Source organism: Sminthopsis crassicaudata, chromosome 2 (assembly GCF_048593235.1).
Source record: "Sminthopsis crassicaudata isolate SCR6 chromosome 2, ASM4859323v1, whole genome shotgun sequence".
Taxonomy (NCBI): Eukaryota; Metazoa; Chordata; class Mammalia; order Dasyuromorphia; family Dasyuridae; genus Sminthopsis; species Sminthopsis crassicaudata.
In genome coordinates this window covers 260,665,540-260,691,196 of record NC_133618.1, presented here as the reverse complement: position 1 = coordinate 260,691,196, position 25,657 = coordinate 260,665,540, and the positions used below count along the sequence as shown (strand labels likewise).

At 33.3% G+C, this 25,657-nt stretch overlaps 2 protein-coding genes and 1 pseudogene across 2 annotated transcripts; all 3 read right to left on the bottom strand.

Moving 5' to 3' along the window:
• Positions 1-380: 380 nt before the first annotated feature.
• LOC141552775 (olfactory receptor 4K1-like) lies at positions 381-1,316 on the bottom strand. The gene has a single exon (XM_074284772.1). It carries the CDS (start codon positions 1,314-1,316, stop codon positions 381-383), a length of 936 nt encoding a protein of 311 aa, XP_074140873.1.
• A 9,303-nt stretch (positions 1,317-10,619) lies between these two features.
• On the bottom strand, positions 10,620-11,592 carry LOC141553416 (olfactory receptor 4K5-like; annotated as a pseudogene).
• An 8,317-nt stretch (positions 11,593-19,909) lies between these two features.
• Positions 19,910-20,851, bottom strand: LOC141553415 (olfactory receptor 4K15-like). The gene has a single exon (XM_074285082.1). It carries the CDS (start codon positions 20,846-20,848, stop codon positions 19,910-19,912), a length of 939 nt encoding a protein of 312 aa, XP_074141183.1. The 5' UTR covers positions 20,849-20,851.
• Positions 20,852-25,657: the final 4,806 nt, after the last annotated feature.

Sequence of the window (25,657 nt, the reverse complement as noted above, 5' to 3'; positions counted from 1 at the left end):
TCCTTTTTTTCAAAGAACATGAAAATCTATGATTAGGACTCAATATTATTTTAATATTCATTTTCTCTCTCCAGGTTACACATCCTTCTGGAACTACTTTTTATTTTCCACTTGAAGGGCAAAATCCTTCCACTTTTCTGATTGTGCAAAAGGGAGGAAACTTGATAATTTATAATAATCAATATATTCTCTTTTTAAGTTAAATTCATATTAGTCAAGATTGATGATTAATTCATCATATCATCATAATTAATCCTCATTATCAGAAGAAATAAGGAACAAATTTCATCCAAATTTTTTCTCATTTTAGGGAGAATAGTAAAGAAAACAACCTAATTCAGTAGCTATGATTTTTTAGGGAATGTGTCTCTGGTGGTCATCTAATATTTCCAGGAATTGAGATACCGACTCTTTAATTTCCTCATGGCAGACTTAACATCTTCATTCCTAAGGGAATAGATAATGGGATTCAAGAGAGGAGTACAAATAGTATAAAAGACAGAAAGAAATTTATCTACAGAGAGTCTGCTAAATGGCCAGATATAGAAGTAGATGCATGGCCCAAAGAAAAGAATTACAACTGTGATATGAGCTGTTAAGGTGGAGAGGGCCTTGGAGGAACCACTTGAGGAACGGCTCCGGACAGTGACTAATATAACAATATAAGAAATAATTAAGGCCAGAAAACAGCTCAGAGAGATCAGGCCACTGTTGATTAGTGTCATAATCTCCATTTCATAAGTATTCATGCAGGCTAATTCAATCACCATGGGAAGGTCACAAAAAAAACTGTCTACCTCATTAGGCCCACAAAATGGTAGGTCTACTGTAAAGGCCAAGTGGCTCACAGAGTGAAGAATCCCCACAGTCCAAGACAAAGCCACAAAAATTATGCAGAGTCTCCGATTCATAATAGTACTATAGTGTAGAGGTTTACAGATGGCTATAAATCTATCATAGGCCATTGCTACCAACAAAATCATCTCACTTCCAACAAAACTATGAAGAAAGAAGATCTGGGCCATGCAGCCCTCAAAGGAGATAGTCTTGTGCTCAACAAGAAAGTCAGCAATCATCTTGGGCGTGGCAAAATTGGACTGACAGATATCAATGAAAGAGAGGTTGCTAAGCAGAAAGTACATGGGAGAGTTCAAATGGGAATCAGAGGCAATGGTGAGGATGATAATAATGTTGCCCAATACAGATGCCACATAGACTATAGTGAAGATCACAAAGAAAAAAAACTGAAGTTCCCGAGAATTAGTGAGGCCCAGCAATACAAATTCAGACACTATGGATTGATTTCCTCCAGCCATTTAATCAGTCTATATGTTGTTACCACCTAAAGAGAAGAAAATCAGAAAAGAAAGAATTAACAGACTGTGTAATGATTTCCATTACAAACAACCTGATTCTTTTATACAGGTAAATAGTTACTTTGCAGTTTTATTCATTTATAATAAAACCATGTGTAATATCAATAAATAAGCATTTTGAGCTTTTTATTACATATGGAGGACAATACTCTATTATACTCTATAATACCCTAGTAGATACTCTACATGCTCCAATATACACAATATAATAGTAGATGATTATTTCCTCTATTTTTCATCTTCCCAATCCTAAGTGTACTCTAGTAGACATATTAAAGTGGAATTGAGATATACACATTAAAAAGATAAATTATATGGATTTTATATATATAGATAGATAGATATCTATCTATATATATATTCATTTGTCACACACACACACATATGTGTGTGTGTGTGTGTGTGACAAATGAAAGGTAGATAAATTAAAAATCTAAAATAACTCATTTTAGGGTACAATGGTAAAGAAGCTCCACAGAAGAACTAAAACTTGACCTAGCTATAGAACAATTAAGAGGTTTGAATAGGAAATAAAGAAGGGTTAAGCATGTCAGAAATAGGAAATTATATGAATGAGGGTTAAAAATAAGGTACTGTGGAAAAGTATGTTTAGTGGACCAGTCTGACTAGAATAGAAATGGTCAACTCAGGGAGTAGTAAGAGTAAGATTTAGAGTACTGGAGTCATATTGTAAAAGATTTTGAAAGCCAGTCTGAATAAATGAAATTTTATTTTATTTGGAACATGGATTATTATGAGGAGAGCAATTTTTAGGACAATTAGTTAACACAATAGCTTTTTTTATACATTCTTTTACCACTTCTAATGATCATTTCAACATAACTTTTAAAAATTCTGCTACAGGGTTGATAGAAAGTATTTTCATGAATGAATGAATAAATAAATAAATAAGCATTTATTAAGCATTAATTGTATTCCAGGAGTGGTACTATACACTAAGGCATTAGGCAATGCAGATAGAATAGTATCTGGCCTGAAAGACCTTAAAATAACAAAGAATAACTGATTAAGCCTAATCCATTCACAAAGTAAATGTCTAAGCCATAGCACAAGCCTAAATCTTCAAATTCTAAATCCATGGTTTGTTTATTTGTTTTTTTCCTTTATACCATACTACCATAGACAAGGTAGAATGAAGGAGAAAGACTATATGCTGGGGAGATAGTCTAACTTTTCTAAAATGAGTTTCTTTTTCATTTTATTCATGAGGATTAAGCAAAATTCACCATAGTATCCTCCTTGACAAGTTGGCTTTAGCATAACTTATAGCCACTCCCTTTTGCCCACATTCTCTTTTGATTTCAGAAATACTAAATTTTCCTAACCTTTCTCTAATGTCTGTAAAAGCATTCTTGTTCTCTGTCTCATTTGCTGACTTGCTCTCTTCCTGATTCTTTGACACCAGTATTCACCAAAGTTCTTTTTTGATCTTTTTTTCTCATCTCTCTCTCTTTTTAGTTTAATTAATATTCTTAGCTTTAATTACCATCTTCAAACCAGAATCCTACATCTATATGTTAGATCTTGAACTTTCCTTTAAGAAACTGTCATCTCACACTGCCCCCATAAGAGCTTTACTTGCAAGTCTCATCAGCACCTCAAATGACATGTCCTAAAGTGAATTTACTATTTTCCTCTCCCAAAATTGTTCTTCTTTCTGATTTCACTATTTCTGTCCATATTATTTATTTTGACTTATTCCTTTCCTTTCATTTCTCATATCCAATAAATAATCCATTTCTATCAATTCTACCTCCATACTATTTCTTGTATCTTATCATCTTCTCTATTTCTACTTCTTTTATTAAACGTAGTTCTTCATTAACAACCAGCTCCATTGTTGTAATAGCTTACAGAGAGGAATTTCTGCCTCTACTTTATCACCTTCCAAACCTATTTTTCATATCACTGCCAGAATAATTTCCTATAGATCTCATTATGTCATCCCTCTGCTTGATATTTTCGGTAGCTCCCTATTATTTTTCAAGTAAAGTTCAAGGTCTTTTGTCCATCAATCAAGGCCTTTTCATAATCAGACATTAATTCAGCTTTGTCATATAATTCCCCTTTTCACATTTTGTCCTCCAGTCCAAAAGACTACTTGTGGAATCCCAAACAAATCCATGCTTTTCCACTTTTATGCATTTTCTCATATTTTTCTTTGTGACTGAAATATCCTCCCTCTTTTTCATCATCTGTTGAATTTTCACCCAGTCTTTAAATCCAAATTCAAATGCCTGTTTAACCAAATCACCCTTTTTATAAAAGCTTTTTACTTTGAACTTCCCTTGGATTTTTTATAACTCTCTAATGAACCTATCATGCATTCTTATGTATTAACATCAAATGTATCAGAATCTTATTATCCCCTTTGAATTATATATTCCACAAGGAGAGAGACTATTTTATCTAGCTTGTGTATTTGGCTCAATTCTGCTGACTTAACTGTTCAATATTTTTTATTTAAATAGTTTTTTAATTTTTTCTAAATATATACAAAGATATTTTTCAACATTGACCTCTACAAAACTTTGTATTGAATATATTTCTCCTCCCTCCCATCCCCTAGATAGCATGAAATCTGACAGAGGTTAGACATGTGCAATTATTCTAAACATCAATATATATTTTGTTAAATACATTTTATTTATATGATCTTATAAAAAAAATCAGCCTGTTCTTCTCTAATTACAACACACATTTTAGAGATCAGAAAACTAAAGTCATCATTTAGCTTCATATTGGAAGAATACAGGTGTATAAAATCCTATCTAATAACTTCCTTATCCATGAAGATATCTTGAAAAGAAGCTCCTGAACTCTAAAGAAAACCAAGAAATGCTACATGATTCTTAAAAAGTATATGCTCTGTGCCAAAATGTTTGTGGCAACGCTTTTTATAGTGGCTAGAAACTGGAAAGTGAATGGATGTCCATCAATCAGAGAATGGTTGGGTAAATTATGGTATATGAATGTTATAGAATATTATTGCTCTGTAAGAAATGACCAGCAGGATGAATACATAGAGGTTTGGAGAGACTTACATGAATTGATGCTGAGTGAAATGAGCAGAACCAGAAGATCGCTGTACACTTCAACAACAATACTGTATGAAGATATATTCTGATGGAAGTGGATATCTTCAACATAAAGAAGATCCAACTCGGGGCAGCTAGGTGGTGGGGGCAGCTAGGTGGCGTAGTGGATAGAGCACCAGCCTTGAATTCAGAAGGACTCGAGTTCAAATCTGGTCTTGGACACTTAACATTTCCTAGCTGTGTGACCCTGGGCAAGTCACTTAACCCCAGCCTAAAATTAAAAAAAAAAAAAAAAAAAAAAAAAAAAAAAAAGATCCAACTCACTTCCAGTTGATCAATGATGGACAGAAACAGCTACACCCAGAGAAGGAACACTGGGAATTGAATGTAAACTGTTAGCACTACTGTCTTTCTACCCAGGTTACTTATACCTTTGGAATCTAATACTTAATGTGCAACAAGAATATTGGATTTACACACATATATTGTATCTAGGTTATACTGTAACACATTTAATATGTATGGGATTACCTGTCATCTAGGAGAGGGAATAGAGGGAGGGAGGGGAAAATTTGGAAAAATGAATACAAGGGATAATGTTATAAAGAAAAAAATTACTCATGCATATGTACTGTCAAAAATTTTATAATAATAAAATTAATAAAAAAGTATATGCCCCTATCATAAATCTACATGTCTGTTGTAAGAAAGATATTGTGTAAGATAGCATTATAACTGAATCATACTTTGTTTTTTTAATACGTGGAATCTTTGGGTGGGCATCCTTACTATGTTATCTCTTTTTATTTTAATAATTAATACTCATATCCTTTATCTGACTACATGTATGAAGCATAGTCCTATCTTAATACCAATCATAAAATAATTCTTTTTTTGTTGTATGAGGATCACATCTTAAATTTGAATAATGTAACTATCTTATGAGAAGTCACTTTAATAATAAAGACAATTTATATATATAAAAAGAAAGATATTGTGACAGAGATGAAAGTGATCATCACTTAATTCTTAATATTAAATGGTTTCTCTAAGGCCCCATAGCCAATTAGTGACCAAATTGGGCATTCTGATTCCCTGAGCAGGGCTCTTTTAGCTATCCATACTTCCCCATTCAACAATTTCCATCTGTTTTCTCACATTATTTTTCTCTTTCTCACTTCTCTTTTCTCTATAAACATGCCTAGAGCATGTAGCTATATTGAAATATTAATACATAAAATACCATTAAAGACAGCAGTTTTCAGGAATATACATATTAAATTTGAAAGTCCTGAGCTGAAATATAACACCAATATTCAGAGATTCCTGTCTAACACCAGTATGGTGGTTGACAATATTTTATCACTGTGAAGGGAAAATGCTGATTAAAAAAAAAAAAAAAAAGTTGTCCTAGGTCCAATCATTTAAGTGATTTCTATTTCTGATCTGCAACATGAGGGGAATGGAAGAGATGACCCAAAGTCACTTTTAGTTCTAAATCAATGATGCCATGGACTCTGTTAAATATAATGAGAGTTTAATGAGATAATAGCTATACCAGTCCACCAGATGGAGTTCAAACCTTTGGGAATCAGATCAAAATCTATTCACTGAATTCTGAAGTTAATCTAGGAGAGTATTCTATCTCTAAAAGCAAAGTACTAGCAATGATAAGAAGGAAGAAATCCCTAGAGTGAAAGATTTTTGATTTAATTTTTGAAAGAAATATTAAAAATGTAACTTTGGAAATCATGGAGGAAATGGAATTTCTTATATCATGTTTGTACCAATATTATAGCAACAATGAGAAGGAAATAAGGAAAGAGAAATGGAAGAAAAGGATAAGGACAATAAAAGGGAGTTGTTACAGGAAAGTGGAAATTGTTGTTAGCATTAGTGCATGTTCTTCTATATACCTCAGCTTTAATAGCTCTAGTATCTCCCATAAAAGAAATTTTGAATGTCTTCTAGCTTCCATTTTCCTTTTTGTATTAAATTTCTGTTTACTTTGTTCTAACATGCTGGAGAGTTTCACAAATGACTGTCAACTGCTAATGATGGGCAATCAATCCAGTAGATCTGACTATACTGATGTGGATCTAACAGAGCATTGTTGATGAGCAGAGTGTCTGATTTTGAGTCAGAAAAACCTGAATTCAGATTCTGCCAATGACACATATTGGCAGTGTGACAATAACTAAGTCTTTGAGCCTTAGTTGCTTCAACTATAAAATGAGGTAAGAATTATGGGCTATTTTACTCACAAGATTTCTGATGTACAAAGGAAATAATGTATATCAAATAATTCTCAAAATTATTTTTAATTAACATAGTAGTATTTGCTGATAATTAGATATAAGAGGCTTTGCCACTGATTTCGTTTTGCAATTATCATGAAGTTATTCAACCTTTCTATTAATTTCCTTATCTGAAATATGAAAAATTCAGTGATGGTCATTCCATTGCTGTCACAACATTTTTTCTAAGAAAAAGAATATTGTTGTATGATAGTACTATATAAATATTGAAAAACTCATGTAGGGCACCTTAATTTTCTTTAAAATCAAGTAGTTTCCTAGTCATCATAGTTTATTATTTTTAGAACACTTTAGGGTTAAGGAAATTTCTCAATAGTACTTAAAATGCTCAGTTTTTCAATCTGAAGTGACTTGTTGCTTCACTGTGATATTAAGACTAAATCTAACCTAAAAGAAGTGAAGATGGCAGTGTGGTCCAGTAGAATGTATATTGGAGGTGGAGGCAAAGGATTTGACTTTGACTTCTTTTGACCTATGTGACCTAGGACAAGTAACAGTCTCATTTTTTTTCCATGTGAAATGAGCTTTAAGGCAATTTTCAGCTTTACTTTCCAACCCCCATTGAGTTCTCCTATTGAGTTTTATTCATAAAGAGCTAGTGATACTTATTATATAAGAATTTTTTTCTTTGACTTGAATTACAATTATCCTTTGATGTTTGGATGGTTAAAAAAACAGAAATTTCACCTTCTCTAGTAATAATGGCTTTACATTTCCATAGTGCTTACTAATTTACAAAGAACTTTACGCGCATCATGTGATGTTTTTCATTCTCACAATAATCTAGGAAGGAAGCACAAGCATTAGTCTAATATTTATTCTCCAGCACTTGGCACAGTGCCTAGCACATAGTAGGTTTTATGATAATTTTTTTTTATAAATTAGGTTCACAGAGAAGAAGCAACTTGTCTAAATATCAGAGCAAAGATTCAATCCAAAATACTCAAACCTTTTTTTCTGATCATCACACCATTCTTCCTCACCTAAGCCAGTCTTTGTATTTGCACAGTGTTCCCTCTAAAATTCCAGATGTCTAGTCATTAAAAAGTTCTGAAATAAAAATCCGAGGAATGGAATGGGAGGAAAAAAGCAAAATGGCTTTGATGCTCTTTCCCTTTGTCTAGGTATTACAGCATATTTTGCTTTTTTCCTTACCAAGGATATCTTTGATTTATTCAAAGTACAAGAATAGGGCCACAAGAAAAGGAAAGTGTCATTAATGGTCTCAAGGAGACAAAGAACCCCTACCAGTAGTCTTCAAACTGACCTCAAATCTCAAGCCTCATGACTACCAATTTGCCCCTTTAGAGAAAGGTTCAAACTGACCTCAAATCTCAAGCTTCATGACTACCAATTTGCCCCTTTAGAGAAAGGAGTTCAGGGTTTGAAGCCTATTGGCACATTCTTAAATCATCCACATAAACAGACATAGAATTCCAACATATGTACTTACGTTCTCAAAAATCTTGCTTTTCAGTCCTTTGGTTTTTCTTTCTTTCTGACTGATGTCTTTTAATTTTATTCTAAATATATGTGATTAATATAAGTATTTCCACACTGGAAATTATGCAATATTCTAGTGGTTTAATGCATTTTAAAATTGATTTCCTATAGTCCACTCTGCTATACTATAAGCCCCTTGGGAGTAACAATTTCAATTACTGAAGTAGCAACATGCTACAGTCTATCAAGTAGCTACACAATCTTTATACTATGGAGATATGTACCCTCCTCCTTTGGAGAATCATCCTGCAGTGGGAATTATTAAATTATGCAAAGTAACTTTCTAGGGAGCAAAAAAGGCAAGGGTTAGTTTTATCAGTGTTAGCACTATAATAGAAATAAAAAAAAATTTAAAGTCAAAATAATAATTATTATTCTGCTAACTTTTGACTTTCTTCCAGATAAATAATTACAAGATCTCTCTCTCTCTCTCTCTCTCTCTCTCTCTCTCTCTCTCTCTCTCTCTCTCTCTCTCTCTCTCTCACACACACACACACACACACACACACACACACACACACACACACACACATACACACATACACACATACACTATTGCTCTTTTTTGGGGGGTCAAAATATCTCTAAACCAAAATATGAAGAATGAATATTTCCATTTAAAAAAACATGTCCACTGATCAATTGAAAAATATAAGGACAAAAATAATAGTACTTTATAATTTGTCAAATGCTTTCCTTAAAACAAATTCGTGAGTTAGGTAGAATTATCCTCATTTAATAGATGAGGAAACTAAGACTCAGAAACATCAACTGATTTTTTCAGGATTATAATTCTAACCCAGTTCCCTTGATTCCTAGCCCAGCATTCTTTCTACTATATCACAACTTTTCTTTTTTTTTTTTAAATTAATTTTATAATTATACATTTTTGACAGTATATATGCATGAGTAATTTTTTATAACATTATCCCTTGTATTCATTTTTCCAGATTTTCCCCTCCCTCCCTCTATTCCCTCCCCTAGATGTCAGGCAATCTCATACATTTTACATGTGTTACAGTATAACCTAGAATCATAATATAACAATTTACCAATTTTCTTTTATTTATAATTTTTGACAATATATATGCATGAGTAATTTTTTTATAACATTATCCTTGTATTCATTTTCCCAGTTATCCTCCCTCCCTCTACTCCCTCCCTGTTGATGACAGGTAATCCCATATATTTTACATGAGTTACAACATAACCTAGATACAATAGATGTGTGTAAATACCATTTTCTTGTTGCACAATAAGCATTAGATTCGAAGGTACATGTAACCTGGGCAGACAGATATTAGTGCTAACAATTTACATTCACTTCCCAGTGTTCCTTCTCTGGGTGTAGTTATTTCTGTCCATCATTGATCAACTGGAAGTGAGTTGGATCTTCTTTATGTTGAAGATTTCCACTTCCATCAGAATGCATCTTCATACAACATTGAAGTGTACAGCGATCTTCTGGTTCTGCTCATTTCACTCAGCATCAGTTGATGTAAGTCTCTCCAAGCCTCTCTGTATTCCTCCTGCTGGTCATTTCTTACAGAGCAATAATATTCCATAAACTTCATATACCATAATTTACCCAACCATTCTCCAATTGATGGACATCCATTCATCTTCCAGTTTCTAGCCACTACAAAAAGAGCTGCCACAAACATTTTGGCACATACAGGTCCCTTTCCCCTCCAAAGTATTTCTTTGGGATATAAGCCCAATAGCAGCAATGCTGGATCAAAGGGTATGCACAGTTTGATAACTTTTTGGGCATAGTTCCAAATTGCTCTCCAGAATGGCTGGATTCTTTCACAACTCCACCAACAATGCATCAGTGTCCCAGTTTTCCCACATCCCTTCCAACATTCATCATTATTTGTTCCTGTCATCTTAGCCAATTTGCATTTCTCTGATCAATAGTGATTTGGAACACTCTTTCATATGAGTGGATATAATTTCAATTTCATCATCTGAGAATTGTCTGTTCATATCCTTTGATCATTTATCAATTGGAGAATGGTTTGATTTCTTATAAATTAGGGTCAGTTCTCTATATATTGTCTATATATATATATATATATATATATATATATATAGTGCTTGTTTATTGTTTTGTTGTTGACATCACTTTCCCTTTGTTGACTTTCATTTCCTTATCTGTAAACTTAGGGCATTAAAATATATGTTTATAGTTCCTTTAAATTTCAACATCCCATGAGTTATGATACTGCTCCCCTGCACATATCTGTCTTTTAAAGGTGAAAAGTAGTAATAATGATGATAAAAGGTATAACAGCAATCAGCAATAATAGTTGAAAAATATAGTAAGGGTTGCACAGGGATAACTTTACAGGATGTATGTTTTAATACAGAGAAAGTCTCATCATGAGGGATATCTCAGAAATCTTGGATTACAGTTTTCGACTTACAAGTTTCTTCATGGCAGCCTTCTTATCTTTATTCCTTAATGTGTAAATAAAGGGGTTCAAGATAGGGGTGAAAATGGTGTAAAATATGGCAAGGATTTTATCCACTGGGTAGGTGGTGAAAGGCCATATATAAAGATACAGGGCCCAAAGAATAAGACCACAACCATTATGTGAGCACTCAATGTGGAAAATGCCTTAGTCATTACAGCAGAAGACTTATACCAAACAGTGACCAGAATGACTACATATGAAATGGACAAAAGGAAGTGCTTAAGGAAAGAATCCCACTATTGGCCACAATTAATATCTCTATGGTATAGGAGTCAAGGCAGGCAAGCTTGGTCACTCTCGAAAGTTCACAGAAAAAGCTGTCCACTAAATTAGGTCCACAAAAAGGCAAATTCACAGTAAATGACAATTCGCTTATGGTGTGCACAAACCCAACAGCCCAGGAGGCTAATACTAAGATAATACAGACTTACTAGTTCATGATGGTCACAATAATGTAGAGATTTACATATGGCCACATATCTATCATAGGCCATGGAGATAAGCAGCACCATTTCGCCACCAGTGAAAAGATGAATAAAGAAAATTTGGGCTATACAGCCATTGAAGGATATAGTCTTGTGTTCATTCAAAAAGTCTGCAATCATCTTTGGGGTAGCAAAAGAGGACTGACAGATATCAATAAAGGATAGATTTCCCCAGCAGGAAGTACATGGGAGAGTGCAGGCGAGCATCAGAGGTCACTGTAACCATGATGAGAAGATTGCCCAGGATAATCATCCCGTACAACAGGGAGAAGAAGACAAAAAAAGAAAAGCTGAAGTTCTCAAGAACTGGAGAGCCCCAGCAGCACAAATTCAGACACAACAGAGGAATTAGCTCCATCCATGGACACAGGTGCCAGAGCTGCTTAGAGATAACCTTAAGAGAGGAGAAATAAGAGGGAATCAAAATAAATGAAAACAATATATTGCTCTCTCTTTCTTTCTTCCCTCTAATATCTTCGTGCAGTTTTCAGATTAATACTAATTATGCACAGATATATTTATCGCTATTTAAAATAATTTAATTCATTTTATGAAACATTTATTATATGCCTATTACATAAATACTATAAATATATATATATATATATAAATATAAACATATATACATACATCCATTAGAGAATGGTTGGGTAAATTGTGGTATATGAATGTTATGGACTATTATTGTTCTGTACAAAATGACCAACAGGAGGAATACAGAGAGACTTGAAGTGACTTACATCAACTGATGCTAAGTGAAATGAGCAGAACCAGGAGATCATTATACACTTCAACAATGATACTGTATGAGGATGTATTCTGATGGAAGTGGATATCTTCAACATAGGGAAGAGCTAATCCAATTCCAATTGATCAATGATGGACAGAATCATCTACACCCAGAAAAGGAACACTGGGAAATGAGTGTAAACTATGAGCATTTTTTTTGTTTGTTTTTCTTCCCAGATTATTTTTATCTTCTGAATACAATTCTTCCTTTGCAACAACAACAACAAAATTCGGTTCTGCACATATATATTGTACCTAGGATATACTATAAGATATTTAATATGTATGGGAATGCCTGCCATTTAGGGGAGGGGATGGAGGGAAGGAGGAGGAAAATTCAGAACAGAAGGGAGTACAAGGGATAATGTTGTAAAAAAAAAAATTACCTATGCATATGTATTGTCAAAAAAGTCATAATTATAAAATTAATAAAAAAATAAATAAATAGATAAATAAATGAATTAATCAAAAAAAAAGAAAGAAAGAAAGAAAAAAAGAAAAGAAAAATAACTGAACAAGCAGTTGTTCTCCCCCAACAGCTTTCTAATTTGCTTTAATATTTATCATCTCCTATTACAATGTATAGGACAATGTAATAATTACAATTATGGACCAAACAAGTAAACAATGCCCCCTCTTTCTGGATTGAATTCCTTCCTCACATCTATGTATCTTTAACAAATCTTCAGTTCTCTTAAAGGAACAGTTCAGGCATAATAAAAGCGCCTTTTACAAAAGAAAAAAAAAAAAGAAAAAAAGAAAAAAATGTACATTTCTGTTAAAAGTTAATAAAAATTAAAGATGCATTTTTCCTATCCAAGTTTCCCAATATCCTAAATTCTACTCAAGAACCCTCTGAGACAGGGGGTAAATACCTTGTCAATAGTTAAAATGTTTATTATATCAAAATTAGATTTTGAACTAAATGCTTCCTGATTTCATGTCCAGTTCTTTATCCATTCTGCTATGTTGCCTTTTGATTTTGATTTTTTTCAGAGAAGTCATTCTAGCACAGGCAATATTTTGGTAAGCCAGCAGCAGATGTTTAAGGCAACTCAATTAGGAAAAGAATCTTCCAGGGCTCTCAGTGCAAAAATGATAAAGGTATCTCACAAGTGGTCAGAAGGAGACTATAGGGCTTTCTTTACTTGCACTACGTTCAAGACTCTGTTGCATTGTTCATGTACAGATCCAGGGAAGAGTCCTGGGTCATAGTCCTTTAGCTAGAAGGAGCACTAGCACACCAGAATTAGTGGGTATGGGAAAAAAGGGACCCTGGTCACAACTCCAGAACAAAACAAAAAGGATGTTTATGGTCTCTTAAAGACCAGAATACAAGCCAGAAGAGTACTAAACACACTTCTGCTTTGATTATACTACCTTGGAAGAAATGAAAATTTGCAGATTCCCAGAACTTAATCTGAAAAGAACAGCATAAAAAGCCCAGAACTTGGGACAATTCTGACAGTGATGCAGGATGTGAGAAAATAAAATCAAAAATTAATAGCTCAGTAAAGGAGGAATAAAAGTTACAGATGAAAATAATATCTTAAAAATAAAAAAAATGAAAAGTAAAAAGAGCCCCAAAATGAAGATAACTTTTTTAAAAGCAGGATTAGTTACATGGAAAAAGCAGTACAAAAATTCACTGGAAAAATAATCCCTAAAAAATAAAATTGGCCAAATGAGGGAAATAAGGACAAAAGTTCACTGAAAATAAATCCTTAAAAATTATAATTTAGAAAATAGAAGTTAATGACTCAAAAAAAAATAAAATTGAAAGAATGAAAAAAAAATAGAAGAAATATGAAATATCTCATTGGAAAAATAACTGAATTGGAAAATAAATCGAGAGATAATTTAAAAATTATTCACTACTTGGAATCCATGACAAAACAAAAGAGCCTAGACATCATCTTTCAAGAAATTATCCCTGATATTCTAGAAGCATAGGGTAAAACAGAAATTGAAGGGATCCACTAATCACTTCCCAAAAGAGATTTCAAAATGAAAACTCCTAGTAATATTATAGTCAAATTTCAGAGCTCCCAAAATATTGTAAGCAGCCAGAAAAGCAATTCAAATAGCATGGAACCACAGTCACTATAACACAAAATTCTGCAACTTCTACATTAAAGAATCAGAGAACTTAGAATATAATACTTAAAATAATTAAATACTTAATAATTAAAGAATCAGAGAACTTAGAATATAAAAGCAAAGGAGCTAGGATTCCAACCAAGAATCACCTACCAAGTAAAACTCAGTATAATACTTCAGGGGGTGGGTGGATATTCAATAAAATACAATTCCTGATGAAAAGACAAGACTTGAATGGAAAATTTGGCTTTCAAAGGCAAGATTCAAGAGAAGCAGTAAAAAGGAGTCCAAGGAATTCAATAAATCTAGAATGTTTACATTCCTATATGAGAAGGTGATACTTGTAACTCTTAAGATATCGTTATTAAGGCAATTAGAAAGAGTATACATACACAAGTGTAAGTTAAATGGGACAGAATGATATCTAAAAGCAATGGAATTAAGTGGTGAGAAAAAAACAATGTACTGGGAACACAGTAAAGAGTAAATGGATAAATTATCTTACATAAAAGAGACTTAAAAGAGCTTTTGCAATGGAAGAGAGAATGCAGAGATAGAGAAGGAAGAATTTTAACCTATTCTCACTGGAATTGATTCAAAGAAGGAATAACACACACAATTGGGTATACAAATCTATCTTACCCTGTAGGAAAGTAGGAGGGGAAATGGATAAGAGAGGGATGGGGCTGAAAGAATGGAGAGTATATTATGGGGGACTGCAAAAGAAGTAAAATACTTTCTAGGATGGACTGAGTGAAAGGAGAGACAAAATAAAATAAATTAGGGGAAATAGGATGGAGGAAAACACACAGCAATCATAGCTATGAAAAAATATTTGGTTGGCAAGTTGTTCTAATAAAAGCCTTTTTTCCCCACATATATAGAGAATTAAGCCAAATTTATAAAAATAAAATATCCACCAATTGATAAATGGTCAAAGGATATAAAACAGGCAGTTTTCAGGCAAAGTAATCAAAGTTTTCTATAGTTATATTTTGTATCATGCAACTTTGCTAGAGTTGTGAATTTTTTCTGGTAGATTTTTAGTTGATTCTCTAAGATTCCTTAAAGATACCATCATATCATCTTGCAGAGTGCTCATTTGGTTTCCTCATTACCTACTCTAATTAATTTCTTTTTCTTCTTTTATTGCCAAAACTAACATTTATAATACAGTAATGAATAGTAATAGTGATAGTGGGCAAACTTTTTTCACCTCTGATCTTATTGAGAATAGTTTGGGTTATCAGTATCATGTCTGTGCCATAAAAGAAACTTGTTAGGACTCCTTTCCCTATTTTTACAAATAGTTTGCACTGTATTGGAATTAATTGTTATTTAAATAGAATTCACCTGTAAATCCATCTAGCCCCAGAGATTTTTTCTTAGAGAGTTGCTAAATTGCTTGTTCAATTTCTTTTTCTAAAATGGGACTAATTAAGTAATTTATTTCCTCTTCTGTTAATTAGGACAATCTATATTTTGTAAGTATTCATACATGTCACTTAGATGATCAGATTTATTAGCATACAGTTGGGAAAAACAGCTCCTAATTATTGTTTAATTTCCTCTTTGTTGGTGGAAAGTTTACCCATTTCACTTTTGATACTAACAATTTGATTTTCTTCTGTCCTTTTTTTGATCACATTAATTAAAAGTTTATCTATTTTGTCAGTTTTTTCCTAAAAGCAGCTCTTAGTTTTGTTTATTAATTCAATAGTTTTGTTTTTGTTTTTGTTTTTGTTTTTTTACTTTCAACTTTATTTTGAGAATTTCAAGTTTGGTATTTAATGGGGGGGGGTTAATTTGTTCTTTTACTAGGTCTTTTAGTTGCATGCCAAATTCATTGATCTTCTCTTTCTATGTTTTCAACAATCAAGCATCTAGAGATATGAAACTTCCCCTAAGAACTACTTTGACTGCATCCCAAAAATTTTTATATGTTGTCTCATAATTTTCATTCTCTTGGATGAAATTATCAATTGTGTATATGAATTGTTGTTTCAATCTTTAATTCTTTAATTCACTCATTCTTTAGGATCTGATGATTTAGTTTCCAATTAATTTGGTCTATTATTCCCTGGCCCATTAAACATACCATCTTCACATAAAATGATGTAAGCTTTTTAAGTTTTAAAAGAAAGCTATTTTTTTCTTTCCTTTTAAAACTTTTTATGCTTCTCTTGATTTCTATACTTAGAGATCAAATGTTCTGTTCAGTTGTTTTTCTTTTTTTCATCAGAAATAAGTGAAATTCACCTATATCATTCAATGCCCACCTTTTTTCCCTGAAAGATAATGGTCAATTTGTCTGGATAGTTGATTCTTGGCTTCAATCCAAGTTCCTCTGCCTTTCTGAATATCAGATTCCAGGTTCTTTGATGCTTTAAAATGGAAGCTGCTATGTCCTGGGTAATCCTGACTATTCTTTCATATTTGAATTGTTTCTTTCTGGCTGTTTGCAATATTTTCCCTTTGATCTGATAATTCTGAAATTTAGCTACAATATTTCTTGGAGTTTTCATTTTGAGATATTTTTTCAGGAGGTTATTGGTGAATTCTTTCAATGACTATTTTACCCTCTGGTTCTAAGACATCAGGAAACTTTTCCTTAATATTTTCCTGAAAGATAATGTCTAGGTTCTTTTTATCATCATGATTTTCAGGAAGTCCAATAATTATTAGTTTATCTCTCTTGGATCTTGAGGTATTTTACATTTTCTTCTATTTTTTTCACTTTTTTGGTTTTGTTTGACTGATTCTTGATATCTCATTGAGTCATTTACATTCATTTGTTCAAATCTAGTTTTCATTGAATTGTTTTCTTCAATTAGCTTTTTAATCTACTTTTGCATTTGACCAATTGAATTTTTGAGTTATTTTGTTCAGTGGATTTTTTTCCATTTCACAAATTCTGTTTTTCAATGAGTTAGTTTCTTTTTCAATAAAAGTTATATGCTTTTTCCTTCTCATCAAATTTATTTTAAGGGAGTTTTCTTCAGATATTTTCTGTGTTTACTGCAATGTTCTCATTTCCTTTCCCCATTTTTCTTCTAACTCTTTTAAGATCTTTTTAAAATTCTTCCAAGACAGCCTTGTGAAATGGGGACCAATTCATATCATACTTTAGGGCTTCATATACAGATTATTTGCCTTTAATGTCCTTAGAATTTGAGGCCATTCTTTTCTTTCTCCATACAAGCTATCTATGATGAGAGGTTTGTTTATGTTTTTGTTTTTGTTTTTGCTTTTTTGCTCATTTTTAAGGGTTGAGGTCTGCTCTTAAAACAAAGGGGAGCTTTCTCCATAAGCAACAGCAGTGTTTTTGCTGCCCTTGGCTGGTCCTGCTGTCTTCCTTCACGTGCTGGATAAGTGTGGCCAAGTCCTGCATTATTCTGAAGTTTGGAAGCTCACTAGTTGCCTTTTGTATTTCTGTTGGATGTCTCACAGATAATTTGCTGATCAATGGCTCTTGAACTAGAAGAGTAGGCAATGCTACTGTATTTTGGCTGAGAGTGTCCCTGTAAATTCTCCAACATACTGAGACCACACTGCCTTAGGTCACTGCACTGGGTCTGCAGTCAGCTGCTTGCATTCTTCCATTTCTTTCCCCCTTTATCTCCCACCTGATAGAAATAGATTTTTCTGAAGTTCTTCCAAAACATCGTTTGCTGCAAATGTGTAATATTTGTGTGTTCTGTCACTCCAAAATCATTTCAGAGACTTGATCTAGTGTTGATCTGCGAGTTGCCAGAAAAACTCAGATCAAGGCCTGCCTACTCTTTGCTATATTGTCTCCCTAGCTTTACAGTCTTCAAAAGTTCATTACATGTTCATAGGTAAAATAACTATTCTTGGATCCACCCACAGGTGTGAGGTCAACTTTTCTGATAATCCTCTAATAATTATCAAGGTCTTCTCTTCTGGTACTACTTCCCCAGTTCCAAGTAGATGAAACTTTGGAGTCCCTAAAAATACTAGATTTCTTCAAAGTCTATAAGTAACAAAGTGAATAGAGATCAATCCAATTAACTCAAGTTCTGAGTTCACATCCAGAGAGACTTGTTGATTGGAGAGCACAGTGCTGAATGAAGGAAGTTGGAAACCAGATTATTAAAAGCAGTCAACAGGCTTCTTAATGAGTTTAACCATAAAGGGGAAAAGATATATAGAATGATAATTTTCAGGCATAGATGGCTAAGGTGAGAGGTTTTTGATGATGGAGGAGAAGTAGACATGTTTGTAAGCAGCAGGGAAGGAATCAGTAGACAAGAAGAGACTGAAGATAAGTAAGGAATTAAAGGGATGACAGAGCATGAGATCTGTTGAAAAAGACGGAATGTATTTGAGATCACTTATGCAAGTAAAGGAGTCTGTCTTAGTCAGAAGTAACATAATTTCTTCATATGTGTCAGAGATGGAGGAGATTGTGGTAAAAGGTATACAAATGATATGTGATGAGCAAGCAGGGAAAAATTGGAGCTCACAGAAAACAGCCTCATTTTTTTCACTCTGTAAAATATGAAGCAAACTTCTTATTTGTGATCGTAGGAGTAGTGGGAGCCATGAGACGTTGGTGAAGAGATGAAAAAGTTTGTAAGAACTCTTGAAAAAAGGAGAGTGAATTGAGATGGAGTTAGAGGAGGGTTGTCCAGTAACTGGGACAATCCAATTGAAATTGGGTGTATTATAATATATAACTTTGTTGTGAATCCATTCATAATGATTACATAATTTTCTCCACCTTCACTAGGCAGCAGGAGTGTAAGAAGGAATACAGAAGATTTTCAAAGGGATCCAAGACTGAGGCTTATAAAGATATGATCAGTGATATTTTAAGGGGGCAAGGAATTCAAGAAAAATGTACTGTGTAGAATTGAACTCATTTACCAAGGAATCAAGTTGAGGAAAAGAAGAGAAAGCGGTCAGTGCAGGGATGATGGTCTGATATAGAATTAAGGAATTTACTATTTAAAGATCATAATGTGGATATAAACTTTGGTAAGGGAAAGTAGAGGACTATGTGGAAAGGCAAAGAATTATGGGTAGAAAGAGGAATTTAAGAATGCTTGAACACAAAAGTAATGAATTTGTGGGTGATTGCAAGAACAAGACTATCATCATCTTTGTTCATGGCTAAGATGGAGTGGAGGAATGTTGATCTATACACAGTGACAAAACACCTTTAATAGGAGCTACAAGTTTCATAATTACCTGCTTTGGGAATCTCTCATTTAATGTTCATTCTTTTTCCCAATTTCAGTGATTATATGATTCATTGGATGCAATATGATAGAACTATGATACTTAATATTATAATTTGTGAAATCCTGCTAGATCTATGTAACAGCAGCTAGAAAGAGTTAAAATAGGGCAGGCTATAGTATTAGATCTAGAGTAAGGGGGACTCTTCTTCCTATGTATCCCTGGCCAAGTCAGTTAACCCTATTTACTTCATTTTTTTTAATCTATAAAATAAACTTTAGAAGAATATTACAAACCATTCCAGATCTTTGCCAAGAAAACCCCAAATGAGGTCACAAAGAGTCAGAAATGATAGTGCAACAACAAAGAATTAGATTTGGGCTTTTCATAAAGCTTTTACTCTAATTTCACCTTTTCTTGTAAATTTTCACAATTTCATAAACTGAAAATATATCAGTACATAAACTCTTCTCAATTTTATAAATAAATTTACTAAAAGGTGAAATAAACATTGTATCACAGGAAAGAAGAAAGGGTAGTGGCTCAAATAGATATGAAGATCTGTTCAAGGTATTGCATTAGTCAAAACTGGAATCAAGTGAAAAATCTGCCTGATACATGCTGGCTCTTCAGTTTCTGCATTGCTGTCTTTACCTCTTTATTTCTTAAAGTATAGATTACTGGATTAAATATTGGAGCAAAAATAGTAGAGAACACTGAAAAAACCTTGTCCACGGGGAAATTGTTAAAAGGCCAGACATAAATAAAAATGCATGGTCCAAAGAAGAGGGTCACCACAGTGATGTGTGCAGTCAATGTAGCACGTGCTTTAACCATACCAGCCGATGAATGACGTTGGACGGTGACTAGGATGACAGTATAGGAAATAAGTACAAGGAAAAAAGAAGTCACCCCCATTAGACCACTGTCCAAGAGCATTAGTATTTCCGGAAGATAAGTATCAGTACAGGCTAGTTTGATGACCAAAGTAAGATCACAATAATAACTGTCTACTATATTGGGGCCACAAAAAGGCAAATTTATAGTAAAGGCCAGCTGACTCAGGGAGTGCAGAATCCCAATTACCCATGAAGTCACCAGAAGTCCTATGCATTTGTTCCAACTCATAATGGTTGTATAGTATAGGGGTTTGCATATGGCCACATATCTATCATATGCCATAGCCACAAGAAGCACCATCTCACCACCAGCAAAGACATGAAGCAAGAATATCTGGGCCATGCAACCTTCAAAGGAAATAGTTTTTAATTCTGCAAGAAAGTCAATGATCATCTTGGGGGTTGCATAGGTAGCCAGGCATATATCAAGAATTGAAAGGTTACTCAGCATCATATACATGGGTGTGTGTAGAAGAGGTTCCAAGATCACCGTGAGCACAATGAGAAGGTTTCCCACTACAATGGCCATATAAAGCAATATAAAGAGTATGAAGAAGAGAATCTGGAGCTCCCAGGAAGTGGAGAGTCCAACCAACACAAATTCAGTCACTCTGGAATGATTTCTCTGATCCATTACTTCAGGTTATAGAAGTTACCTAAAAGGAAATTAATAAGAAAAACAAATTTAGGAACTATGCTCAAAAAGTTATCAAACTGTGCATATCCTTTGACCCAGCAGTGTTACTACTGGGGACCTCATATGTGCAAGGATGTTTGTGGCAGCTCTCTTTGTAGTGGCCAGAAACTGGAAACTGAGTAGATACCCATCAATTGGAGAATGGCTGAATAAATTGTGGTATATGAATATTATGCAATATTATTTTTCTGTAAGAAATGACCAGCAGGATGATCTCAGAAAAGCCTGGAGAGACTTACATGAACTGATGCTGAGTGAAATGAGCAGAACCAGGAGATTGTTGTATATTTCAACAACAATACTATATGATGATCAATTCTGATGGATGTGGCCATCTTCAACTATGAGATGAGCCAAATCAATTCCACTAGAGCAGTAATGAACTGAACCAGCTAAACCCAGCAAAAGGAGTTTGGGATATGACTATGAACCACTACATAGAATTCCCAATCCCTCTAGTTTTGTTTGCCTAAATTTTTTATTTCTTTCACAGGCTAATTGTACACTGTTTCAAAGTCCGATTCTTTTTGTACAGAAAAACAACTGTTTGGACATGTATATATAAATATATATATATATGTATATGTGTATATACATATATATATATACATATACACACATATATATATATATGTTGTATTTAATTTAAACTTTAACATATTTAACATGTAATGGTCAACTTGCCATCTTGGGGGGGGGGAGGAGGGGAAAAATTAGAACAAAAGGTTTGGCAATTGTCAATGTTGTAAAATTACCCACGCATATATCTGGTAAATAAAAACTATTAATTAAAAAAAGACAAATTTATATTAAGGACAAGAAAGAAAACACCCATTCTTAAAGATCAATTTCATTTGTATGGAAATTTAATTGACTATTTTTGCAAATATTAAGGCATGTTATTAAGCACTAAGAATACAGAAACAAAAAAAAGAGTGCATCAGAATAGTCCCCACTTTCAAGGAACTTGTATTTTTCAAGGTGGGGGCGAAATGTTACTAATGAAAAGATAAATAAATGTAAGTTGTATTGAGAAAAGAAAGGTTGTTGCAGTGTTAGGAGGAAATAGAGAAAGCTTCATGCAGGAGGCAGCAACTGAACTGAAGCTTAAAAGGGTCTGAAGTAGACATGTTTTGGAGGTAGCAAAGAATAGGAGGAAAGTATAGTAAGTTTCCATCAAATGGAGAATGGCTAAATGTAGTGCACATAATTAATAAAAAAATGCTGTAATATTACAAATTGTAAAAGGAAGAATTTAGAGAAAAATACACAAAATTGTCACAATGCAAGTGGAAATAACTAACAACAAAAACAAAAATTAAAAGCAGCAAAATTATCATTAATAACCTTTTCCCTAACGAAGAGAGAAAAATTGGCCTTTCACCTTTCTGGGCAACACTCGGGGCTTCTCATATAGAATACAACACTTTTTATGAGAAAACAATGTGATGTTTATTTTTGCTGAATTATGCTGGATTTCATTTATTTATTTATTTATTTGTTATGAGGAATGGCTCACTGGGTTAGGGAATGATGGGAGAATGTACATATTTACCAATGCAAGTCAAAAAGAATAATAATAAAAGTAAATTCAAAAATTAAAGGAAAAAAATAGAATTTACAAGTTTTCCCATGAATAGTGTAAACTGAGGTTAGATAACCAATATGATGCATTATAAACCAGCGGAGAATAACATTAAAACTCACTCTTTTTGAAGTGCTACTAATTAATCTTTTAGTTCTTTTATCTCACATTCCAAATCAAGAAAAAGTGTATTTTGAAAATTCCACATAATTAACTAAAATTTCAACATCTCTAATTAACCAATTAGTTGTCAGCTTCTACCTTAGTTTAATAAATTAATCAATGAAATAAAAGTCTTAACCTATTAGCTTTAGCCTTGCTACTTCCCATTCTGTCTGTCTGTGTATCTCTGTTTCTCTCTGTGTGTGCCTCTGTGTCTCTGTGTCTTCCCTCTATACACTTTACACTTAACCAATATTCTCTTTAATCCTTACAACAATCCTAGGAGAAAAATCTATTAAAATCCCCATCTTTGGAAGATTCAATGACTTGATTAGAGTTTTAGAGGTAGTATCTGTAGATACTCACCTCTTACTCCAAGTTTATTACTCTATCCTCTGTGTCACAAATGTGCAGCAAATGTTTCCTAGTTGGTTGAATGTATTCTATATATCAGGAAAAACTTATGTGAATGCACAGAGCAAAGGGATAAAATATCAAATTTAGAGAAGAGAGAATTGTTCAGTTAGCTTGAAACTTAAAGTATGTGAAGAAAAAGTAATATAAAATGCAGGTTGAATCAAATTCGGCAAGCTTTGAAATACCAGGCTGACTTTATATTTGTGCCCAGGTACATTCTGCTATCTTTTAAAATGAAGTGGCATTCATTTTGAATTTATTTTAATTAAATGATGTCCATTGAATTTCAAAAACAACTGTTTTTGTAAGCATTGGCATTATGATTAAAGTCACTTAATTTATATTTTCTTTAGTTCAATGAAATAAAATCATGGCCTTTGTGTACAAGTAATAAATGTTTCCCACAAAAATCAATGAATTAATCAAAAAATAGATTCATAAATGACTAAACAAACATTAAATGAATAGATTAATAAACAGAGAAACAAACAAGAACATGTATAAATAAATACACAAATAGATAAATAAATTGATAGATAAATGATAGATAGCTAGAATTCTTTGGGCTAATGAAATCTGCTACAAACACTGATGTTCTAGAGATAATAAGGAAATAATAGAATTTTGAAGAGGTCAATAAACTGGTCAGAGCCTTGACTTAGAAAGCCTGTTTTGTCAGCTTCATGAAGATAAGACAGAGACCTAAATCAAATAGTAAGTTATTATTATTATTATTTCCTGCTATTATTATTTGCCCCTACTTTTCAAAGAAGACTGATGATATCACAAGTGATATCTTGACTTGCACGTGAATTGGATTTAAATGAAGCAGTTGTACAAAGTTGTTAATTTCATTCTTTTTTCTTGGGTCAGCAAAGTCTAAAGGCCAGACAATGGCAATGGCCCAGGATGCAATGAAAGAAGGTGGCATCTTCAAGTTCTAAGTTCTCCATCACACATTCTTCAGCCACTTTCATGGCTATTGGGCCATGGCCAAAGGTTGTTATCTGCCCTTTCTTCTGGGGACAATTTTCACAAGCTTGGAGTAGACATCTCCCTAATTCTCTAAAAGATTTGAAACCTTTCAGTTTTCTTCAATCTGATTTAACCTGTCTGCTAAAATAGTTTACTGGTTGTGGCTGTGACCTGAAATATTAGAGTAGTCTTATTACTTACTGTAATAGCCACTGCATTCGTAGGCTATGTCCTACCCTGAAGCCAAATATCATTCTGAGGCACAACCATAATTACTAATCTTCTATCAGCCATCCCCTATATTGGAACAACACTGGAAGAATGAATCTGAGGGGGCTTTTCAGTAGACAAAGCTACCCTAACCCGATTCTTGGCATTCCACTTTATTGTCCCTTTTGTCATCACAGCCCTAGTCATTGTTCACCTGCTATTCCTTCACGAGACAGGTTCTAACAACCAATCAGGAATTAACCCGGATTCAGACAAAATTCCCTTCCACCAGTACTACACCATCAAAGACGCCCTCAGTCTTATATTCCTACTCCTAATTCTACTATCTCTAGCCCTCTTTTCCCCAGACTCACTAGGAGACGCCGATAATTTTTCTCCTGCTAACCCACTAAGCACACCCCCTCATATCAAACCAGAATGATATTTCCTATTTGCATATGCTATCCTACATTCTATCCCTAACAAACTAGGAGGTGTCCTAGCCCTACTAGCCTCTATCCTAATCCTACTAGTCATTCCCTTCCTCCACACAGCCAACCAATGAAGCATAATATTCCGACCTATCTCTCAAACACTATTCTGAATCCTTACTGCCAACCTTATAGCACTTACCTGAATTGGAGGACAGCCAGTAGAACAGCCATTTATCATTATTGGCCAACTAGCCTCCATTCTCTACTTCATACTTATTCTTATCCTAATACCCCTAGCAGGCCTTTTTGAAAACTACATACTTAAACCTAAATGAAGAGTCCATGTAATTTAACTAAAATACTGGCCTTTATGCTATAGCTTTTTAGAGCTATAGGTAAAAATTGAGTAACCCCTCACACAAATAAAGTCAGATCTAAACAATTGAAAAAATATTAGTTGCTCATAGGGAGCCCGAACTAATATAATAAAAATGACAATTTTGTCTAATTTTTTCTACTTGTGAAGTGCCAAATCAATCAAACTTTCAAAAACAAATATTTTATAGAACTAGGGAAAAAACAAAGGTCAAGAATATCAAGGAAATTAATGAAAAAAAATACAAAAGATGGTAGCTTAGCAATACAAGACAGCTTGAGTTAAGGTAGTGTCTGGGAATGTTAGCAGTCTGAGTAAATGCTAATATATACCTGCCCAATAATACTTTGTAATAAGGTGAATAATTATATATATATATATATATATATATATATATATATATATATATATGTGTGTGTGTATGTGTGTGTAGTGTATATATAAACTGTGTACATGTATGTATGTGTATGTATATATATATATAATATACGTTTATATATATATATATAATATATACAAACCTTACTATTATCTTGGGCAATCATGTATTAGTTTTTAAAGCACAAAATTGCATTTTTTTAAAATTC

Excerpts from the sequence above, each read along its gene's own strand:
- LOC141552775 (XM_074284772.1), bottom strand. The coding sequence starts at position 1,316 with ATGGCTGGAGGAAATCAATCCATAGTGTCTGAATTTGTATTGCTGGGC.
- LOC141553415 (XM_074285082.1), bottom strand. The coding sequence starts at position 20,848 with ATGGATCAGAGAAATCATTCCAGAGTGACTGAATTTGTGTTGGTTGGA.